At 54.1% G+C, this 19,102-nt stretch overlaps 1 protein-coding gene across 2 annotated transcripts in view; it reads left to right on the top strand.

Annotated features, from left to right (window-relative positions):
* The window catches only part of CDH23 (cadherin related 23), a gene marked incomplete at both ends in the record, with an annotated part of 203,247 nt that overhangs the window by 145,586 nt on the left and 38,559 nt on the right, over positions 1–19,102 (top strand). For both annotated transcript variants that reach the window (XM_082310705.1, XM_082310706.1), the window contains 11 exons: positions 980–1,169; positions 2,394–2,539; positions 2,864–3,083; positions 4,024–4,176; positions 5,207–5,320; positions 6,651–6,799; positions 16,155–16,215; positions 16,595–16,743; positions 17,728–17,863; positions 18,067–18,455; positions 18,545–18,646. In XM_082310705.1, the coding sequence (XP_082166831.1) occupies positions 980–1,169; positions 2,394–2,539; positions 2,864–3,083; positions 4,024–4,176; positions 5,207–5,320; positions 6,651–6,799; positions 16,155–16,215; positions 16,595–16,743; positions 17,728–17,863; positions 18,067–18,455; positions 18,545–18,646 (1,809 nt within the window). The remainder of the gene's footprint in view (positions 1–979; positions 1,170–2,393; positions 2,540–2,863; positions 3,084–4,023; positions 4,177–5,206; positions 5,321–6,650; positions 6,800–16,154; positions 16,216–16,594; positions 16,744–17,727; positions 17,864–18,066; positions 18,456–18,544; positions 18,647–19,102) is intronic.

Here is a 19,102-nt window from a genome sequence, read left to right as displayed (position 1 = left end):
TCTCCCCAAATTGTGTGGGTTTTGGCCAAACTCTCCTTTTCTTAGCCTCGCCTGCAACCTCCTTCAAGGACCTCTCCGAAAGACATTGATTTACAGTCTTTCAAGTCCCTCTGGTGAAATAAAAGAGAAGGAGAGAGGGAGGCTTATACTCCATCATGCCAGGAGAAAAATGACGGGCACGAAACGGAAAATAAATGAGGGAAAAGTGAAGAGAATCCACAAAATCATATAAAGGGGAAGGCTATGAAAGAAAAGGAGTTGGGGGTGAAGAAAGGTCTGGCACGGCGGTTTTCTCTCTTCCATGCGTCACCAGCCCTGCTGCTCAGCCGCTGCTTGAAGTCGTCTTGCCTTTGACATCCCAATTAGTTGCTGGGAAAATAATTATTGTGTCACCGATACGATGTAAATTCAGCTGCAAGAGTAGCAGCGGGGGCCGGGGAAGTTACGAGTGTAATGAAGTTGTTTTTTTTTTTTAATGTAAATGTCCCCTGTAATTAAAAAAGTCACAGGGAAAACAATAAAGCACAAAATAACTGGCATGGAGGAGAACCCACCAGTGAATTATTTCCAGTATTTCCGATGTGGCAACACAAGTTCCTCAGTGAGCCTCTTTGTCCTGTTTATTTTATTTTTCTGGAGGGTGCTTGCTTGCTAGCTGGTTTTATTTAAAAAGAGAAAAGCCCATTTGACTGCTGCGTGCTCGTGTCTCTCTTGCCATGCCATTACCTTCTGGGCTTGCAGGCCAATATCAGCGAGATTTAACACTGCAGTAGAGGTCTCGAGGGTACAAAATCCCTGCAAGTATCATGAAAATATACAGCTGTATGGAGGAAGGAGAACTTCTTGCTGCTGCTGGTATGGGGAAGCCTGTCATGGGAGCTCAGCCTCATTGTTAGACACTGGTGAATCTACATGGGAATGCACTATGGGAGTTAATTCCCATCTCTCTGCTTTAATTTTTGCTGTTTCTCCATGGCAGGTGGTGGCCATCGACCCGGACCTGGGGGAGAATGGCACGGTGGTGTACAGCATCCGACCCCCCAACAAGTTCTACAGCCTCAACAGCACCACGGGCAAGATCCGCACCACCGGCGTCCTGCTGGACCGGGAGAACCCCAACGCCCAGGAGGCCCAGCTCATGCGGAGGATCGTGGTGTCAGTCACCGACTGTAAGCCCCGCTTCCGTCCCTTTGTCACGGTGGTTTGTCTTGCTCCACTGTAGCTAGAAATCGTTGGGGCTCAGGTTGTGCAAGCGTTGCCCTCCGCTTTCCCTCCCTGATGGTTTTCACGTGTCAAGCTGAACTTTTCTCGGCCTGGTTTTTCCTTTACGATTAAGTTTCTTTTTTTTCCTGTTCTGAGCATAAGTTCAAAAGATGTTTTCGAGGTTAAAAAAAATGAGAGGAGGCTAAAACCTGCTGCTAAAACAAACCAGAAACCCTCAAAACGCGAGCACGGTGGTTTCTGCAGCAGCCCTGTCAATGAGCCTGGGAGGCAGAAACTCCCCCTCATCACAGAAGACACCATTCTTTGCATTTTGCAGTTAAAAAACAGACCTAAAGGCACCTCGTGTGTGAAATGTCTGTTTTGCAGGAGACCCGTGCTCGGGCTGCGTGTAGGTGACAGGGGCTGTAGCACAAAGACGTGAATGTTCAGCGCAGGCGGGGAGATGAGGGCAGTGCCGGGTGCTCGTAGCATGCTGCTGAGAAGATGCAGTGTGTCAAGGCACATGGGGGAATCTTTTTCTGGGCTGCTCTGCAAGGTCTGCTGGGCGGGTCGGGGTTTCCCTGCGGAGCTGAGCCTGCGTGGGTTGCAGGACTGGTGAGATCCCACACGTGGAGGCTGGCTCCATCAGTATCTAGGGAAGTCAGCTGAGCAGGTGGGGGGAAAAGAGCTGATGGTGTGAAATGTCTTTTTCTCTGGAAGTAGTATCTTAGGGAAACTTTTTTAGGAAAATAAACAGAGAGAGGGAGATGAAGATAATTTTCCATTATCCAGCTGGTTTCCAAGAGCCAGCAGGCACGTATAACCTTAACTCTGCCCCTTTCTATTTTTGCATTGCCTCTGCACTGTGCTAAGGCCATCGTCCCATCCGGCCTGCCAGAAGGATAGGGATAAGGATAGATTAGTGTTGCTATTGCTTTTTAGATGCATGCATGGATAGCTGTCGGTCTGTCTTGCATACCTGCTGCCAGGGAGAGTTTTCCCCTGCCAGGGGACTAAGCCATTAGTCCAATGGGCTACAATGCAAGCAGTAACACAGACAGGTTAATGCCTCAGTGGGGCAGCCCCATCCTGCATGACTGTCTGCATAAGGAGTGAGGACTTCTTTTGGGGGAAAGGTTTAGAAATGGCTGGAGGTATTAACCTTAAAACCCCGTTGCTGGCCTCCTCAGGCGGGAGGCCGCCCCTGCGAGCTACCAGCAGCGCCACGGTTTTTGTCAACCTGCTGGACCTGAATGACAACGACCCCACTTTCCAAAACCTACCCTTTGCCGCCGAGATCGCCGAGGGCCTTCCTGCGGGCTCCTCTGTCTTCCAGGTGAGCGTGCCCCATCGCTGCCGTGCCCTGCTCTGGGAGCTACTGCTGCTGCTGTCACTGCCATCACTTCTGCAAAGCAGGCTAGCAACACCTCCTCTCCATCCTCTCCATCCTCTAGCAATACAACTGGGGATGCAGAAGGGGTTGTGGCATCCCACCCCATGTGCTGGCTCCCAGCAGGGGGGATGCCTCGAGGCCCCTTTGTTTCAACCCAGCATCCCTGGGGGCAAAGAAATGCTCAGGGTTTATATACTGTGATTTTCATCAATCAGGAGACAATCAGGCTCCCCCATGCTCACCCCTTCCCCCCACTCTCCTCACCAGGTACTGGCCATCGACCTGGATGAGGGTCCAAACGGGCAGGTGACATACCGCATGCAGGTGGGGATGCCCCGCATGGATTTCCTCATCAACAGCACCAGCGGGCTCATCATATCCACCACTGTGCTGGACAGGGAGAGGATTGCCGAGTACTACCTGCGGGTGGTGGCCAGCGACGCCGGCGTGCCCTCCAAGAGCTCCACCAGCACCCTGACTGTCAAAGGTGGGTGCACCAAGACCCCTCCAAGCCCTGCCCAGCTGCAGAGACCCCTCCGGTCCCAAAAAAATGGGTGACAAGGACACCTCTCTGGAGGAGATGTGGGTTATATGAGACACACTGAGGAGATGTATGATCTGACACATTACGTCTGTTCTTGCGTACGACAGCATGGAGAGGGGGCAGCCCACTGTGCTGCCGTCCCCACAGGCTTTGTGTCTTGCCCGGTGTGGTGTCAGTGTAGTGCAGAGATGGGGAAAATATGGTGTTTCTGGCAGGGCCCCCAAATTCTGTATTGTTTTTCCTCCATTCCCCCATCCCCAGTGTTTCTTTTTCTTTTGGCCTGCCTTTTGCTTCAACATGTGATTCACATCAGCTACGTATCTGGACAGCCCACATAATTCCAGTTTCAGAGCTGAACACTTATTATGTGGCCGGTCTTTAATTTAATGCATTTCTGTTTACTGGCTTCACACGAGCCTAGTGCTGAGGATAGGCATCATCTGGAAATAAACTGACCCTGGATTCTCCTCAGGCCTGGGTCTGGAAAAAGAAGTTTCTGGTCCTGTAACTCCAGAGCCCTCTGCCATACACCAGGAAATACTGAGTTCATATTTAAGCCCCAGATTTTCTTCTGAATGGCAATGGAAATAAGGTTGGGGCAAACAGTAACTTTAATTACAGTTATGTAAGATTTCTTTGGACTTGAGGGGGGTGATCTGTATGTATTGGAGGCAACCAAATACAGCCTGCAGGCATGGGAACCAGTCCTTACAGCCGGTCCGCAGGCACCCCCACCACACAAGTGGCAGGGAGCAGCAGGCAGAGCATTCCCTGGGATGCTCAGAGCAGCAGGCAGGTGGTTTTGGGAGCCCGGCAGACATCAGCCTGGCATCTGCAGGAAGGGCAGCCCCGGGGGGGCACTCAGTTCTGCTCCCTGTTTCAGTTCTGGATGTGAACGACGAGAACCCCACCTTCTTCCCAGCCGTCTACAACGTGTCACTGCCTGAAAACGTGGCGCGGGATTTCAAAGTGGTCCGGCTCAACTGCACGGATGCTGACGTTGGGCTGAACGCTGAGCTCAGCTACTTCATCACAGGTATGAACACCTTGCAAAATGCTGCAAAGGGGAACTTTGGTTGTGGAAAGGAGCAGGCTGCCCCAGACCATGGCCAGGGTGTTCTGCACATCAGTGCTGCCTTTTCCAGCCCCTCCAAACCTTATGCGGTATCGCCCTCTGCCGAACAGCCCTGCTTGGCTCCCCGCCTTGCTGACCGCTCCGCTGCTATTCCTTGTCCTGCTCCGGGTGAACCCTTGCCCCCGAGCATCCCCTGCCCTCTCACACCTGAGATGCGGCCAGGAAAAGCATGAAGATGGGCTTAACACCACTGGGGAGGCATTTGTGTAACACGCATTTAGGGCTGGAAGCCTCTCTGGAGTTTTAGGGCATCTCGTAGCCCCACGTGCAGGTGGTTTTGGGTGGGCAGGGAGCAGGCAGGCAGCGATGCTGCCCGGGCAGTGCCTGGCTCGCGCCGCAGCTGCAGCAGCTGCAGCAGGAGGCCGGGGAACCCCCTGGCCACGCTTTGACTTGCAAACTGCACATGCAGCATTTAGCCCTCAGGAAGAGGGCAAAAATAGAAGTGTCACCAGAGAGTCATTTTTCTCACAATAGCAGCCTTGTGTTTCATCTCACAGCCCCTCCGGCCTCTCCCGCAAGAGAAAAGGTATATGTTGTCCCACAGGTACCGCAGGCCACATGCAAAGTTACCCCAGTTTGCTTCCGAAGCATTCAGGAAATGATCTGGCTCTTATATGATTCAGCTTTTCCTACAACCATCGCTCTTTTCTTGCTCTGTGAGGCAGGCACAGCATTTGGTGTGGGCAAGAGAAGGCACTCTGCCCACTTTTGCTGCAGAGAAGCTTTGCCTAGGACAAGATATGAGCTTGCCCTACACTTGCCTTGCTCAAAACCATGTAAAACACAGCCCTTTGGGAGGGCAGGCTGAGTGCTTGTGATTTCTGTGGCCGGGCTGACCCTGCGCCCAGGCTGCAGCATTCCCTGCATCCCATGTGGGCTCTGCTCCCTGCATCCAGACAACAGGTAACCTGGTCCTTCTCCTTTGCTGCAGGTGGGAACCAGGATGGCAAATTCAGCGTCGGCTTCAGGGATGGGGTGGTCAGGACAGTTGTGAGTCTGGACAGGGAGACCGTGGCATCATACACACTGATCCTGGAGGCCATCGGTAAGGATCTCCTACCATTCCCATGGGACTGCTGCCATGCAACCACACCGGGTGGCTGTGCATGTGCCGAGCTGCCTTGGAACCATGGCAGAGAGACAGCAACCTTAGAGGCACTCTATAAACCAGAGCCTGTGTTTGGTGTTAGCATTTCACAGGACATGTGCATTAACATGTCCTGCTTCCACCATGACTTTTGCAGACAGTAAACTCAGCCCTTGGGCTCATCCAGCCCTGGGGCATTCCCTTTCCCCTGGGGAAGGCAAGACCCCCATTCCCGAGAGGCTCCGTGGTGTCCAGGGGAGACCTCCACCCAGAAATGCCAGCACCACAGCATTGTTCCCCTAATGCCATGCCAGCCCTTGGCTCAGTGGCTGCTGATTAATCCAGAGCCACCTGGCATGGGCAGAGGGCCTGCATGCCAAACGCATCTTGGCCATCATCCCCAGAGCTTTATAATGATGTGCCTGTTTACAGAAGACTTGGACGTCCCTTTTGAAAAGAGAAATAAGTGGCATGGTCAGAAATCTCAGGGGCACAGCATTGCAGGTACCATGGGGTCTGCAGCGGGGATGCTGCACCGACTGGGCATGCCGGATCGGATCCCAAGTGGTAAAGGGTCCATTCTGCCCCTCGGATGGGTGTCAGACTGCCTGCGTTTTCCCGGTCAGCATATCCCATGGGCTCCAGCCAGGTGGGTTTAGTGCTCACTTGCATCAGACACGTTGTAAAAACCAAACTCAATCTATGCTCCCCATTGCCTCATCCTTCGTGGCAAAAGCAAGAGCTGCGCTGCCATGTCCTTATTTACTGAACATCAACCAGTCCAGGTGCTCTTTGGCTGTGAGCTGAGTTGGGTCTACAGAAAACTCTTTGGGGCTTTTGCTTTTTAATTGGGGCCAGCTGCAGCCGACCGGACCTGCACCGCCTCCCTGCAGCGACCAAGATGCAGACTGGTTCCGGAGGTGCTGCTGTCCGGACCCCTGCCCATCTTCATCCCCCAAATCCCTGACCTCCAGCAGTCCCTTCCAGCATACATCACCCTCTTAGTCTATGGAGTTGCAAACCCTCTTTAATGACCAGTTGCATTTCCAGCCTCACTGGGCAGTGGCTCCATGGCAGAGCTTGGAGGTGGTTTGGCTTTTCCTTTCTCTTTCAGGATAGGCAGCAAAAAAAACCCCTGTGTGTGGGATTTGGAAGCTGCAGAAAAGACAGAGGATTTTAGTTTAGAAGTTTTGGTCCTGTTATTTTCAGCAGCCGAGGGCTGAGCACCACCTGTGCAAGGAGGAGATGGAGGTGACCGAACCTCCCCTCGCCTTTCTCTCCCACACAGACAACGGCCCCACTGGGAACCGGCGCACCGGGACTGCCACCGTGTACGTGACTGTTCTGGACGTCAATGACAACCGACCCATCTTCCTTCAGAGCAGCTACGAAGTCAGCATCCCTGAGGACATCCCGGCCACCAGCAGCATAGTGCAGGCATGTGGCTTTCTCCCACCAGGCCCCCTGGATGGGCAAAGGGGGTCCCCTGCTCTCTGGGCCCTGGCACCGTGGCTGTGAGCTGCTGGAAGCCCAGAGAGGACATTTTCCCTCCCCATCTGTGGTCTGTTACTCCAGGCCAGGGCAAGACGTGTTCTTGCTTGTATGCCTCCCCGTTCCTTTGCTAACCCAGGCTGTGAGCACTGGGGGGGAGACAGCAAAGCACAAGGGAAAAATAAGAAAGTCACCCCATTTCCGCAGAGGGTGAGAGGAGCAAACCCAAGCCCTGTGTTGGCGAGGCCCCTTTGCCAGGCTGCTTTCTCCCCAGCAGAGAAGGGACCGAGAGTGGAGATCTCAAGGGGGAGGGAGAAGAGTGCATGCAAAGAGATGCTCTGAGAGGGGAAAAAAACGGAGGGAGAAAAGCATTTGGACTTTGCTTTCATTTTTGTTCCTCTTTGAGGGAGCGGTGAGCAGAGCTGAATGGCTCAGTGAGCTCTGAATGAATGCGGGCATTCACTCGGCCTCCGAGGGCTTCCAGCATCCCTTCAAACTCTGGGCTCTTCTGGAGCGGACACCAAAGGCTCTTTGCAGAGGGCCCTGGGAAGGCTCCTCCTGCCTTGAATACCTCTCCCGGCGCAGGGAAAGGGGCAGCTTTGTCCCTGGCTCTCGCGGGCAGGGTGAGTCACCGGGAGAGAAGAAAGGAGCTTTTTGCCTCTTGCAACAAAAGTTTGCTGGGAGTCGTGCTCGGAGCGGTTGGTCCCCAAGCGTGAGCTCTGCAGCTCCTCGTCACCTGTTGTGCCATGGCATGGTGTACGTGATGCTCCTGGCACCGCGCCTGTCTCTGGGGTCAGGAATCTGCCTGTAATCCCTGCACCCAGCGGTGCAGGTGAGCAGGGGAGCTGGGCAGGCAGAGAGGAGCCCTGCAGTGGAACTCCCAAAACTGAGCCGCTTTCACAAATTGAGAGTGTGAATGGAGGAGACCTGAGTCTGACATCAAAGTCTCTTTTCTTAGAGCACCCTTCCCAAAAGAGGGGGATACCCTTGGCAGTCTGTGGCAAAGAAGAAGCTTTATCTGGGGGAAGTTTGTTTTCCACAGGACAAAATCAGAGGGAACTGGAAATGGGCAATCACCTGGGTTTAGTTTAATTTACACCTTTAAAAGCGAACCATGTGTACTGAATGTCTCCCCTTTCAAATACATCCCGACATCCCTATGGCAACAAGAGAGTTTTTGAAGGTTTCCGCATCCCCTTCTTGCAGATGCTGCCCTCATTAGCCCCCATCCTGCCCTCTGCATTCTCCGCTCCAGCCCTCATCAGCAGATTGACCTGGCTTTAAACAGCCAGGGGCTCAGAGCCCTTTTGCTGCTCATTTTAACCCAGCCTATTCAGCATGTTTAGAGCCACACAAGCAGCTGAACGGCTGCGGGTCTGAAAGCCAGGCAGTCCGGGGCAGGAAGAGAGCAGGAATGTCCCAGGCAGGCCAGAGAGGTCCTGATGTAAAGCTGCACTCCACAAGGGTCAGAAACCATGTGAAATCCAGAGAGATGGGGTTCGGTGCTCACTGCAGGGCCTCGCCAGGCACGCAGACTTCACTCAAAGGGGTGAACTTGGTGGCTGAACGTAGTGTGAGCTGCAGACCTGGAAGAATTAAACCACTTTTTCTTTTTCCTACTGATTCGTTTAAGCATTTCAGATTACCTGCTGGCTGTTGTATCCTTTCCCAGCAGAAACGGGCGGCTCAGCCTTGTGTGGTGGCTTTCCAAGCTGGCAGCGCCTGCGAGCCTCAAAAGACCTCTTTAATGCATTTATAGGTGTGTTTACCTGCTCCTGCTGTTGCTTTATTGAAGCAGGTTTCCAGCAGACAGCTGTAGCATACATCCTTCCAAGCATCAACCGCAGCAACTTACGGCTCATTGCATGGGGAAGCAGAGGACAGGGACTGGGCAGCACACAGGGGGCACAAGCCTTCCTCCACCTGCTCAGGAGCACGTCTCGAGGGACAATCTCAGCTGAGGATTGCTTTTTGCAGAGCACATTTGCCCTGGGATGCCTCTCTTCAAGGCGATATTTGTTAGGCAGCCAGGTTGCTCTGCTCCCACCCGGGCTGTTTGTTCAGGTGCCTTGCAACTTGCACAATGTTTTCCAAAAGAAATTAAGCAGCAATATTTTTTTGGACTGCCTGGTGATAGCTGCATGTGGGTGTAGTTCGGATGCCTCCACCTTTCCTGCCAGGAAACAGTAACCTGGAAAGTGTTCAGGAACCTGAAATAGCAAAATCTCCCGTCGCCTTGCAGAGCCGCTGCCTGGAAATGAGCTGTTTAAAGAGGCTCTGCCGGGATGCCTGGGATGCCAGGGGCTGCTCGAGGAGGGAACTGAGCCTGAACCAAAAGCTTGGGAAAGAATAGCGATGTGGGGTGAGCTAGTTCTCGCAGAGCAGGATCACATTTTGGTGGACTCCATGATGTTCCAGTCCTGGCTGGTGGGGGAGCTCCTGGGGCAGGTGAGCTGGCTCTGGGACACCGGCCGACTCCTCCTGAAGGTGTTGATGGAGCATCGCAGGGAGCCCAGCCGCTTCCAGAGCCTCAGCTGGGGCTCGCTGGCATCTGCTGGGTGATGGGGCATGCACTCGCGGGGCCCAGAGCGGGACTGGTCCAGTGCTGCTGGCTTGCAGAGGGTGACAAAGATGAGGAAGGTCGCCAGGAGAAGGAAGATGCAGACGAGCGCGATGATGATGGGCAGTGGGTCTGCCTTCTCAGGGGATGCGGTAATGGGTGGGACCAGCTCCGTGGTTGAAACCAGAAGCCCAAGGAGAGATGGGGTGGGAGAGGTCCCATTGCTAGCGTCCTCTGTGCTCATCTTCCCTGCAGTGCACAAGGTGACACAGAGACGCAACATGGGTGATTGCTACCTAGAAGCTGGACAGACAGCCACGCTCTGTCCAACCTGATGGATTTTTGGCTTGCTTTGATGTCCAAGGTCCTCCTGGCCATGTTTTCTGTGACACAGGGTGACAGGAGTCTGTCTGCTTTGTCAGCAGGCAAAGCACAGAGGTAGGATTTATATCTGCAAAGTACTGCCCTGAACTGAAGTGCAAAACCGTCTGGTAAAGAAATCTAGCACAGGCAGCACCACATACACACAGTACTACGGCCTCAGTGATGACACCTGTAGGGAACGCACACACACATTGCATGAAGCTTTTCTGGGAGTGATACATAACCGTACACTAGAAAAGGTCCAAAATCCTCCCCCCAGGCTGCTGGGGTTTGGTTCTTCTCTATTCCCCGGAAATGTGGTTTTGCTGAATTGGCTGTCATTTGGGGTTTTTTCCCTCTCCCCCAAAGAAGATGGATAATTGGTTGAACCTCCACCCAGATAACTCCCTGTCAAGCTGCAGTATTGCACCAGCATTGCCTTTTTTTTTTTTTTTTTTGCAGGGGCGAAGTCTAATGCCCTCACCCTGCTTGTGCCGAAAATCCACTTGGATTAGGCGTTTTTCTGACCTGGTTTCAGGTTCAGACAAGTCGCGGGTTTCTCAGCCAGATCTGCAAACAGTGATGCAAACCAACTTCCCAAAGCCTCATCAGTAAAAGCTCTTACTGAGCACCTGATGGTGACTGTCCTCTCCTTTCCCCACCGGGTCAGATCCCTCCCAACTCACATCCCCAGAGCAGTTTGCACCCATGATTTTGCTTCTGTGCACCCTTCTGCGCCTGTTCCCAGCCCTGGATGGACTGTGCCTGAGGCTGGCAGCTCCCCAGCTCGAAGACGAGGGCTGGGGAAACGTTGCTGTGCCAACCCTTTGCAATGCGACAGTTTGGTTTGGCCCTTTGTGCTCTAGCCTGGATGCTGGAGGTAAAGCTTCGTTGCACTGACTTTCCTACAGAGATGTGGGAGTTAGAAGAGTGATGGAGAGCTGTTAGACTGGTCCGTGGCTGGGCAATCTCCTGGCAAGTATGAATTTGGATTGAGGCAACTTAAAACTAAGAGCTTAAGGGGGAAAAGGCAGGGCTGTGGGGACTGTCAGGTCTCTGGGTCTGCAGCCAGACATTCACTGATAAAATATTCAAAAAAGGGCAGAGGAGACATCAGCAGCATGTCTTTAATCGCTAATTGGAAACTATGAGACACCCCGGCAGAGATGAGCCCAATGGAAAGTGAGATGCTGCGTCAGAAGAGACTAGCATCGCTCACCGTCCAAATTACGCAGGAGGAAACAACCTTAAGCAAACACTGTGAGAACTGCAAGGCTCAGAGGTTAAGGAGTCCTTGAACTCGGTTGTCTGTGCCCCAGCTGTCCCCTCTGTGTGTGGGTGCATGCTTACGTAGGGGAGCTCCCAGCTCTGGTTTGCCAGGACCCTGGCTGGTCCTGGAGGGGACGGATCGCTCCTGTAGGATCCATGCTTCTCCCCTTGCAGGCAATGAGCTGAGATATGGAGGGAATAAGGTCAGAGGTTTCCACTAGAGTTAGGCGCCAGGTTTGAGACACTCGGGAGATGTGATTTATTTCTGGAATGCTTTGCATCATCTGGGCTTGGGCATTCAAGGCTGTGATGCTGGTGACCTCAGGGCAAGGACTGTATCGGCCTGCTCAGAGGCTCTGGGGAGATGTGGCCATTTCCATGGGTCAGGGCCAGGTCAGAAAATGGGAAATGCAAAAATAAATGGAGCGACATCTGAGAAAACCCTAAGTTGGGTGAATCCCCATGCGTATTGCAAGCAGGCTCAGGGGCCAGGCTTTCATCCCCTGCTCCAAAGTGATGCTTTTCACCTCTCTTCACCCCAAAAGCATTTCTTATCATGCAGCCTCTCCTTGCCTGGCTCAGCCCCTTCCCCTCCAGCTTTGGGAGCAAAGCAGCCATCCCAAGGACCCCCATGCTCCGTAGGCAGGCTGCTCCTGTGCACTACTCAGGGACAGGGCATGAAAACCGGCAGGCAGGGCTGCTGCTTACCATACACACCAAAGGCAGCCTGAATCAAGGTTACCACGGCTACCTTAATTCTGGCATTTACTAACCGCAGGTGGTTTGGCTTGGTGACCTTATGTCATTTGTTAAGAGCGAGCCAGGAGGCGTGGCTAATTTCTTCAAGTTGTTTTTGCTCTGTTGGTGGTGGCTGTAGGGTTTTTCTTTTAGAGCCAGCTGACTGTGTCCCCTAGAAACCCATCAGGAGGGATCACACTGATGTTTTCCCAGGCTTTTCCAGCCATGATCTCTTCTGTCTCACTTCCCATCCATCCTCTACCAGCTCGGCTGGCAGAGCTGCAGCCTCAGGGGAAGCCCGGGCTGTCCCGTGCCTGATCTCTAAGCCCTTCCAGAAACAGAGCCATTAAAAATCTGGGAAATCTTTGCAGAGTGCACATGAGCAGTGGCTTTTTTTTAGGGCCAATAAGTTTTCAATGTATTAATGTAGACAAAGGTGATTCCCCCCCACCTCCTGCCTGAGACAGAGCTACAGTAGTTTCAGCAGAATTTCAGCAAAAAGCCACCAAAATTGGAGTCTTATCAGCAGAAATGTCAGGGCTTGGTGAGAGCAGCACTCCCCGTGCCCATGGCATGCACGGGGATGAGGGCTTCCCTCCCACGGGGTGGGAGCTCAGTGCCTTTCCTGAAGCGTGGCAATGGACCAGTTGCCCACAGCATTTTGTACCTTCTGGCCAAGCTTCTGCCTGCATCCCTGTTGATAGCATCGCCCCTTCCCAGCATCGCTGTCCCACCCAAGCCCCATGTTGTGCAATCCAGCTGGGTTAATAATAGGCTTGCTGAGGAGCGTCCAGCCTGGCAAACCTCCCCAAGAAGGGTCATCCCTGGCTGATCAGCTCTAACACAAGATGTCCCCACGAGTGCTCGGGACCCAGCACTGGGCATGAGGCAACTGAGGATTAGAGGGAAAGAAGAGAAACTGCAAAAAGCAAAATGCTCCTGAGGAAGGTGGAAAGGAAGAAGAAATTATTCTTGTGCATGAGCAGAAGAGAGCGTTATTCTGCCCAGCCCCGCACGCTGTCTGCCTGGCCTGCTGCAGCTGCCTAGTTTGGCAGGACTTTTTCCATACGCTCTCCCTCCCTTTTCTCAAACTCCTGCAAAGAAATGGCTGTTTTCAGGAACTGCTGTGCCTGTAATACAGCTCAGATGAAAAGCAGCTTGTTTTCCCCTCCCCATCTTGCTTAGCGACGCTTTCCTGGAGCTCCCCAGCTTTTCCCAATGCGCTAAGTCTTTCCACTCACTTGCAGAAGGAGGTAATGCTGGAGGGTACCAAACACCCAGCTTAGCAAACCTAAATATTCGGGAACCGAAAGCAACGGCACGCTGTACCCCATCACCCTTGCTGTTAAGCAACAGCGCTGCAGCTGCAAGACTTTCCCTGTCTCCCATCACTGGGACAGACAAAGCAACGTGACAGGGAAGGGAGGAGGGATGCCTGACTTCAAACCCACCCCAAACTTCTCATCTCATCTCCCCTCCCCACCCCGTTTGCCGCCCTTTCCCCGGGCTGCTGCAGGGCTCAGGGCAGCAGGTCTCCAGCCGGAGACAGCGGCACGTCCCTGGCCTGCCTCGCTGGCCCCTCGGGGTTAGCCTGAGTGGCCAGCGGTGGGTTTGCCACGGGGGTTTGGGCTCCTACCTCTCACCGACCGGCCGAGCTCCGGCTTTGCCTCCCACACGCCTGCCTTGCCGCCTCTCCCACCATGCTCTGCTGGCTGCCAGCCCCCTCCTCCCTTTTGGAGGGCAAGGGAGGGTGGGAAAGAGATGGCAGCCGGGCTGGGGACAGCCTGAGCGTGCAAAGCCAAGGGGGCCCCTGAGCCCCATCCCAGGCTTTGCCAGCGTGGCGGTGCCCTGGGGCTATTCCCTGCTGGGGAGAGGGGTCGAGGCCCCCCAGGACGTGTTTCCCCGGGCTTTGCCCCTGCGGGAAGGCTGAATGGTACGGTCGTGGGCTGAGCCCCCCGCACCAGGGAGGGGGCAGCGGGCTGCCCTCCACAAGCCTGCTCCCCCTTTTCCCGGCAACTCTGCGCCAAGCCGCCTGCTTTTTTCCATCCTTTTATTCCCCCGCCTTCCTCCTCCTTTTCTGACCCTTTTCCAGTAGCTGGGGGTGTTTGAAAGGTGGCTTGCAAATGGCTGGCGCTGCCTGCAGCCCTTTCTCTCTAGCAGGGGGATAAAGCAGGCTGGAGGCACCGTCACTCAGCTGCACAAGGTGCTTTGCACCTACAGCAGAAAGAGTTTTTCTCCCACCAGTTGCACTCAAATTGTTTTCCGAAGTTTGGGACAGTCTGTCAAAGTACCGCATCTCCTCTGGGACCTCAGCGGGTCAAACCAGCAGCAGCCAAGCTTTTTCCCAGCAGCAGGCTGTGCCACGGCAGCAGCAGGAGCATGCATTGGTTTAATGCAAGCTACTTTTTTTTTGTTTTTTTTCATAAAAACCAAATACCTGGGATGACCCACTTCACCTGGTTTATGTGCTGGAGCTGCCTGTAGCAAATGCTTGGGTGAGCTGGGAAAAGGGTGGCTAAGGGGGTGTTCGCAGGGTGTGTTTGCTTCTCCCATCCAGCGCTCATCATGTTGAAAACCTTCCTGTTTGATCACCTTGAAATGCATTTTCCTGGGCACAGCAGGGCAGGGGATTGCACAAAAAGCTGCCAAGATTTGTCTCCCATACCTTAGGCTTCCCTCCCACCACTGCCGCCCCAGCATGGTGTTTTGGCTGACAGGATAGCTTTTGCCAGGAGGGAGCCAGTGCATGCAGCAGGCTGGTCTTGCCATGCCAAGGCAGCTGGTCTGCCTGGGCAGCACTTGCCCACTGGGTCCATCCATCACATGGGAGAGGCGACAGCCCAGCTCCTGCCCAGAAATAGCCTCGGAGAGCCCCGAGGTTGGAAAAGCCACTGTGGGAGGGAGGGTTTGCTGCTGTGAAAGGAAGGTGCTGGGTCTATGGTGAAACACAGAGCAAGACACAGGGTTGTGTCCAGCCATAAGCAAGACATGAGCCAGTCTGGGACAGAGGAAAACAGCATGCATGGCACATGAGTGGGAAATCCAGATAGTTTCTGTGCAGGGTCAGTATTTTCTAAGATTTCTGCTGACATGGGCTTATTTGGTGGAAGGGAACAAGAGCAGTTCAAAGTATCTCAAAATTGCATTTTGGACGCCTGCAAGTGTTGTGTGGGGCTGTGGGTGAAAGCCAGCCCAGGGCTTTAAAGCTGAGCCCCTGTAAACGGCCTCTCTGTTCCTGCTGCACGTGCATCCTTTGCAGCAACCCCTCCTCTTTTTAGTGCAAGTCTGGGCGCAAACCCCCACCTGCCTAGGAAAGGAAACCCTGGGGTAATATTTGTAGGCAGAAGATGTGGCAGCAGATGCCTTGCCAGGGGACCATCCAGAGAATAAAGGCTAAGGCACGTCCCACGTCCTTGCCCCAGTGATTTGCAAGCGGCCACTGCTGCAGTTGTGGTTTGGATGCTTTGTGGAAAGCGGTTTCTGTGGAGGGGAGATGCAGTGGCTCGATGCCAGCCGGGGAAGAAGCCCAGGGTCTCTTGTCCCTTGCCAGGTCCCGCTTCCCAGCTGCCGGGGCCAGTAGGCTGCTGGCTGGGGTTTGTGGGGAAAGCACTGCAGTGTTGTTCAGCGACACCAGAGGGGACCCGTGTCTTGGGTTTCCCAGGGCGGATGGTTTATTCAGTGCGTGCATGGACCTTGCAGTGCATCACAGCTGAGGGGTGCTCCCACCCGTTACTCAGTCTTCTGAGGACTCAGACCAGTGTCCAGACCACCAGTATGCACTAGGCTGCTTGCATTCATGTTTTCTTCAGTATTTTTTGCATATGCTGCTGCTTGGGTGACTTGGCAATAGCTTGCAGTGAGAGGGTAAATGCAAGCAGCTCTCAGAGCCAATAGACCCAGGTGGGTGCTTGTGCGCAGGCCAAGAGGTGGGTCATTCCTTTAACATGGTGCACGATACACCCTGATACCATGGGCTGGGTGACCACCAGGCATGGGAGCAGCTGTCCCTGCCCAGCCCAGACCAGCTCTGCGGGCAGGGAGGCTCCGTCCCCAGCATCATCTCCAGCAGGGCAAGCATTGACGTGCAGGGCAGGCCCGATGGAGGCACCTCCACCAGCACACTGACCCACAGATTTCATGGCATGGTCCTCAGGCTCAGCTCCCACCCCGAGCCCATTTAACAGCTAACTATACAGCCGAGGGCTCCTGAGCTGTCTGGTGATGAGGGGAGGGTAACTTATTTTGCTTTGCAGTTAGTAAAGTCCCTGGCTCAGGTGGAGCAGGATGTCCAGCCTTGGGCAGGGTGGGAGGACTTGTCATGGTCTGGAAATCTCTGCTCTTCACCTTCACTACCTTTCTTTTCTTATGAAGGTGAAAGCTACGGATGCGGATGAAGGCATTAATGGGAGAGTGTGGTACAGGATTGTCAAGGGTAAGTCCAGGCGCCCCTTCGTGCATCGGTGTGTTCACACCAGGCTCTGGCCAGCCGCATGCACAACCTTGCTGCGCTCTCCATTCTTTTGCACTTGGTAGCCCGCAGAAACATTTCCCCCACCCCTGAGCAAAACTTCAGCATTAGGGTTAATTGCCAGGGGATGATTTGTCATTGTTGGACACCTAGATGCCATAGCTCCTGGCTTGACAAGGGACAAATCCTGCCGAGCTGAGCCTGATGTAGCTGAAGGTGATGGGGGCTTGGGTTTTGCTCAGTAATCTGCCTCTGAGGCAGCTCCCTCGGGAGGGCTCAGTGGGTCACCAGGACTGATGCAGCAGCGGTGCGCAGCATCCATCTCGCTTTTCCCTCCTGCCAGGAAATGAGCACAACAACTTCCGCATCAATCCCAGCACCGGGCTGGTGATGCGAGGCATGCGGCACCTGGACAGGGAGCAAAACTCCTCTCACGTCCTGGAGGTGGAGGCCTACAACACGGAGCAGGGACCCATGAGGAGCTCCGTGCGGGTAAGGACCTCGCAGCCGCTGAGGGGTGAGCAGCAGGGCTGGGCGGCAGAGGAGTTCATGCAAAAAATTCGGGATGCTTCATCAGAGGGCAGTCATTTCCAGCCCTTGCAGGCGTGCAGGAAGTCTGAGAGATCTGGCATGGAAATGCTGACAGAAAGTCTCCGGGGGCTGCCTGTGGGTGGAGGAGAGCTTGTTGAGGGTTTTTTTGTTGTTTTTTTCTTTTTTCCTCTGACATTTCGGTGCAACGAGGCTGCTAAGTGGTGCGACAGTCGCTGTTGGAGGGAGTCCCGCTCGCCCGGCAAGATGCGGCTCTGCTGCTGGGAGGAAGAGCCTGTTGGCAACTGTGTCTCCTGGCCAGGCATCTATTTAAATAAGCCAGGACCTAGTGGCAATAATCTTTAGCAGTGATACACAAGCTTCCCACAGTTCCCACGAGCCCAGCCCTCTGGTTCCATCTATTTTTAGACCCACTGAGCTCATGGTGGGCTCTGGCCGAGTGTGACGTGCCCACAGCACTAGCAGCAAGCAGAAAACCAGGAGGAGAAAGGATGTTCCCTGGGGAAAAGGGAGAGAATGCAGCTCAACCCACTGAACTTTGAGCAAAATTTCCCACCAAGTCGTCAGCATTTCTACATTGCAGGGTCTCTAACTGCAAGGTTTCCATCAGGGGATCCCAAAGCATGAAGGAATTAATATAGAGACTGTATACTGCTCCCACCCACTGCTCGGGGTCTTGCAAGGACTCAGACCTTCCCTGGCCAGGGAAGGACTGAGTCACTCTGACCACAGGGCTTGTTTAAATCTATGATGTTGAACTGTGTGTGTTCACCCTCTATCACGTGGTATTTACAGTAGAGCTAACGTTTCTCCTGTGCAGCAGATGAGTGCCGTGAAGGATACATTTCCCCTCAGCAAGGGTAAGCAGCTGGTGAGGCTTCACGAGCCTGCCCAGCTCACCCGTGGTTTCTCTGGGGGCTTTCGCAGGTGATCATCTATGTGGAAGATGTCAATGACGAGGTGCCGGTGTTCACCCAGCGGCAGTACAACCGCCTGGGCCTGCGGGAGACGGCAGGGATAGGGACTTCGGTGGCAGTGGTCCGGGCCACCGACCGAGACACAGGTAGGAAGCCAGGGGTGAGCTTACAGAAACACCCAGTTTGGAGGGAAAGCGGTGAAATCAGCCATTGCACCAATCCTGGCTTGGCTGGGCTGAAATCCCCACATGGGATAGGCTCTGCTCCACGGTTGGACTTGGCATTGGTGGTGCCTACCTCTTTGGGATGTTTGGTCCAACCAGCACCGTGGTTCCTGCTCCTGCCCCAGGGAACGGTGGTCTGGTGAACTACAAAATCCTGTCGGGTGCCGAAGGGAAGTTTGAGATTGACGAGAGCACGGGCCTCATCACGACAATCGAGTACCTGGACTACGAGACCAAAACCAGCTACCTGATGAATGTCTCTGCCACGGACCAAGCGCCCCCCAACAACCAGGGTTTCTGCAGTGTGTATGTCAGCCTGCTGAACGAGCTGGACGAGGCCGTGCAGTTCTCCAACAGCAGCTACGAGGCCGTGATTGTGGAGAACATCCCCCTGGGCTCTGAGGTGCTCCGGGTCCAGGCCCGCTCCATCGACAACCTCAACCAGATCACCTACAAGTTTGACCCCAACACCAATGCCCAGGCGCTCTCCCTCTTCAAAATCAACGGGATCACTGTAAGTAGCCACAGCGTGGTCCCTCCTGGCTTTGTTGTCCACTGTGGGCTTTGGTCTTGGTGGCTGACATAGCTGTTCATCCTTGGCAGGGTGTGATCACGGTCAAAGGCCAGGTGGATCGAGAGAAGGGGGATTTCTACACCTTGACGGTGGTGGCCGATGATGGAGGACCAAAGATTGACTCTACGGTGGTGAGTAGCTTCTACCCACTTCCCCACCATCCTTTGCACGGGCAGAGCTGGCCTCAGGTCACCTCCCTCTTCCTCTGGCATGGGACAGCATGTCCTAGCTGTCTTCTCTGCTCTGGCCACCGGGGTCTGGAAACCCTGATTTGGGGGAAACCCTGCATTTGCATAAGCACGCCCGGTGCCTTTTAGCTTCTGCATGTCATAGGGTGGGATTTCTCAGAACAAAAAAAAAAAACACACCCCAAACTGTAGAGTTTGCAGGTCACTTACCAAGCTAAAACAGTTTTGAGGGAGGTAAATTTGTGGGCCTTGAAATAGTTCACAGTGGTTTATGTTTAAGAGGGTTATATTTGGCAGTTTCAAAGGCAGTCGAGCAGGGGGGTGATTTGCATTTTTCTGCTGGGACAGGAGGCACACCGGGTGTAGGGCAAGCCTCGTCCCTGTGCCGTGGGCAGGGGC

Source organism: Platalea leucorodia, assembly GCF_965183815.1.
Source record: "Platalea leucorodia genome assembly, chromosome: 4".
NCBI lineage: Eukaryota > Metazoa > Chordata > Aves > Pelecaniformes > Threskiornithidae > Platalea > Platalea leucorodia.
Note: the sequence above shows the minus strand (reverse complement) of the source record. Positions and strands in the feature narration are given on the sequence as shown.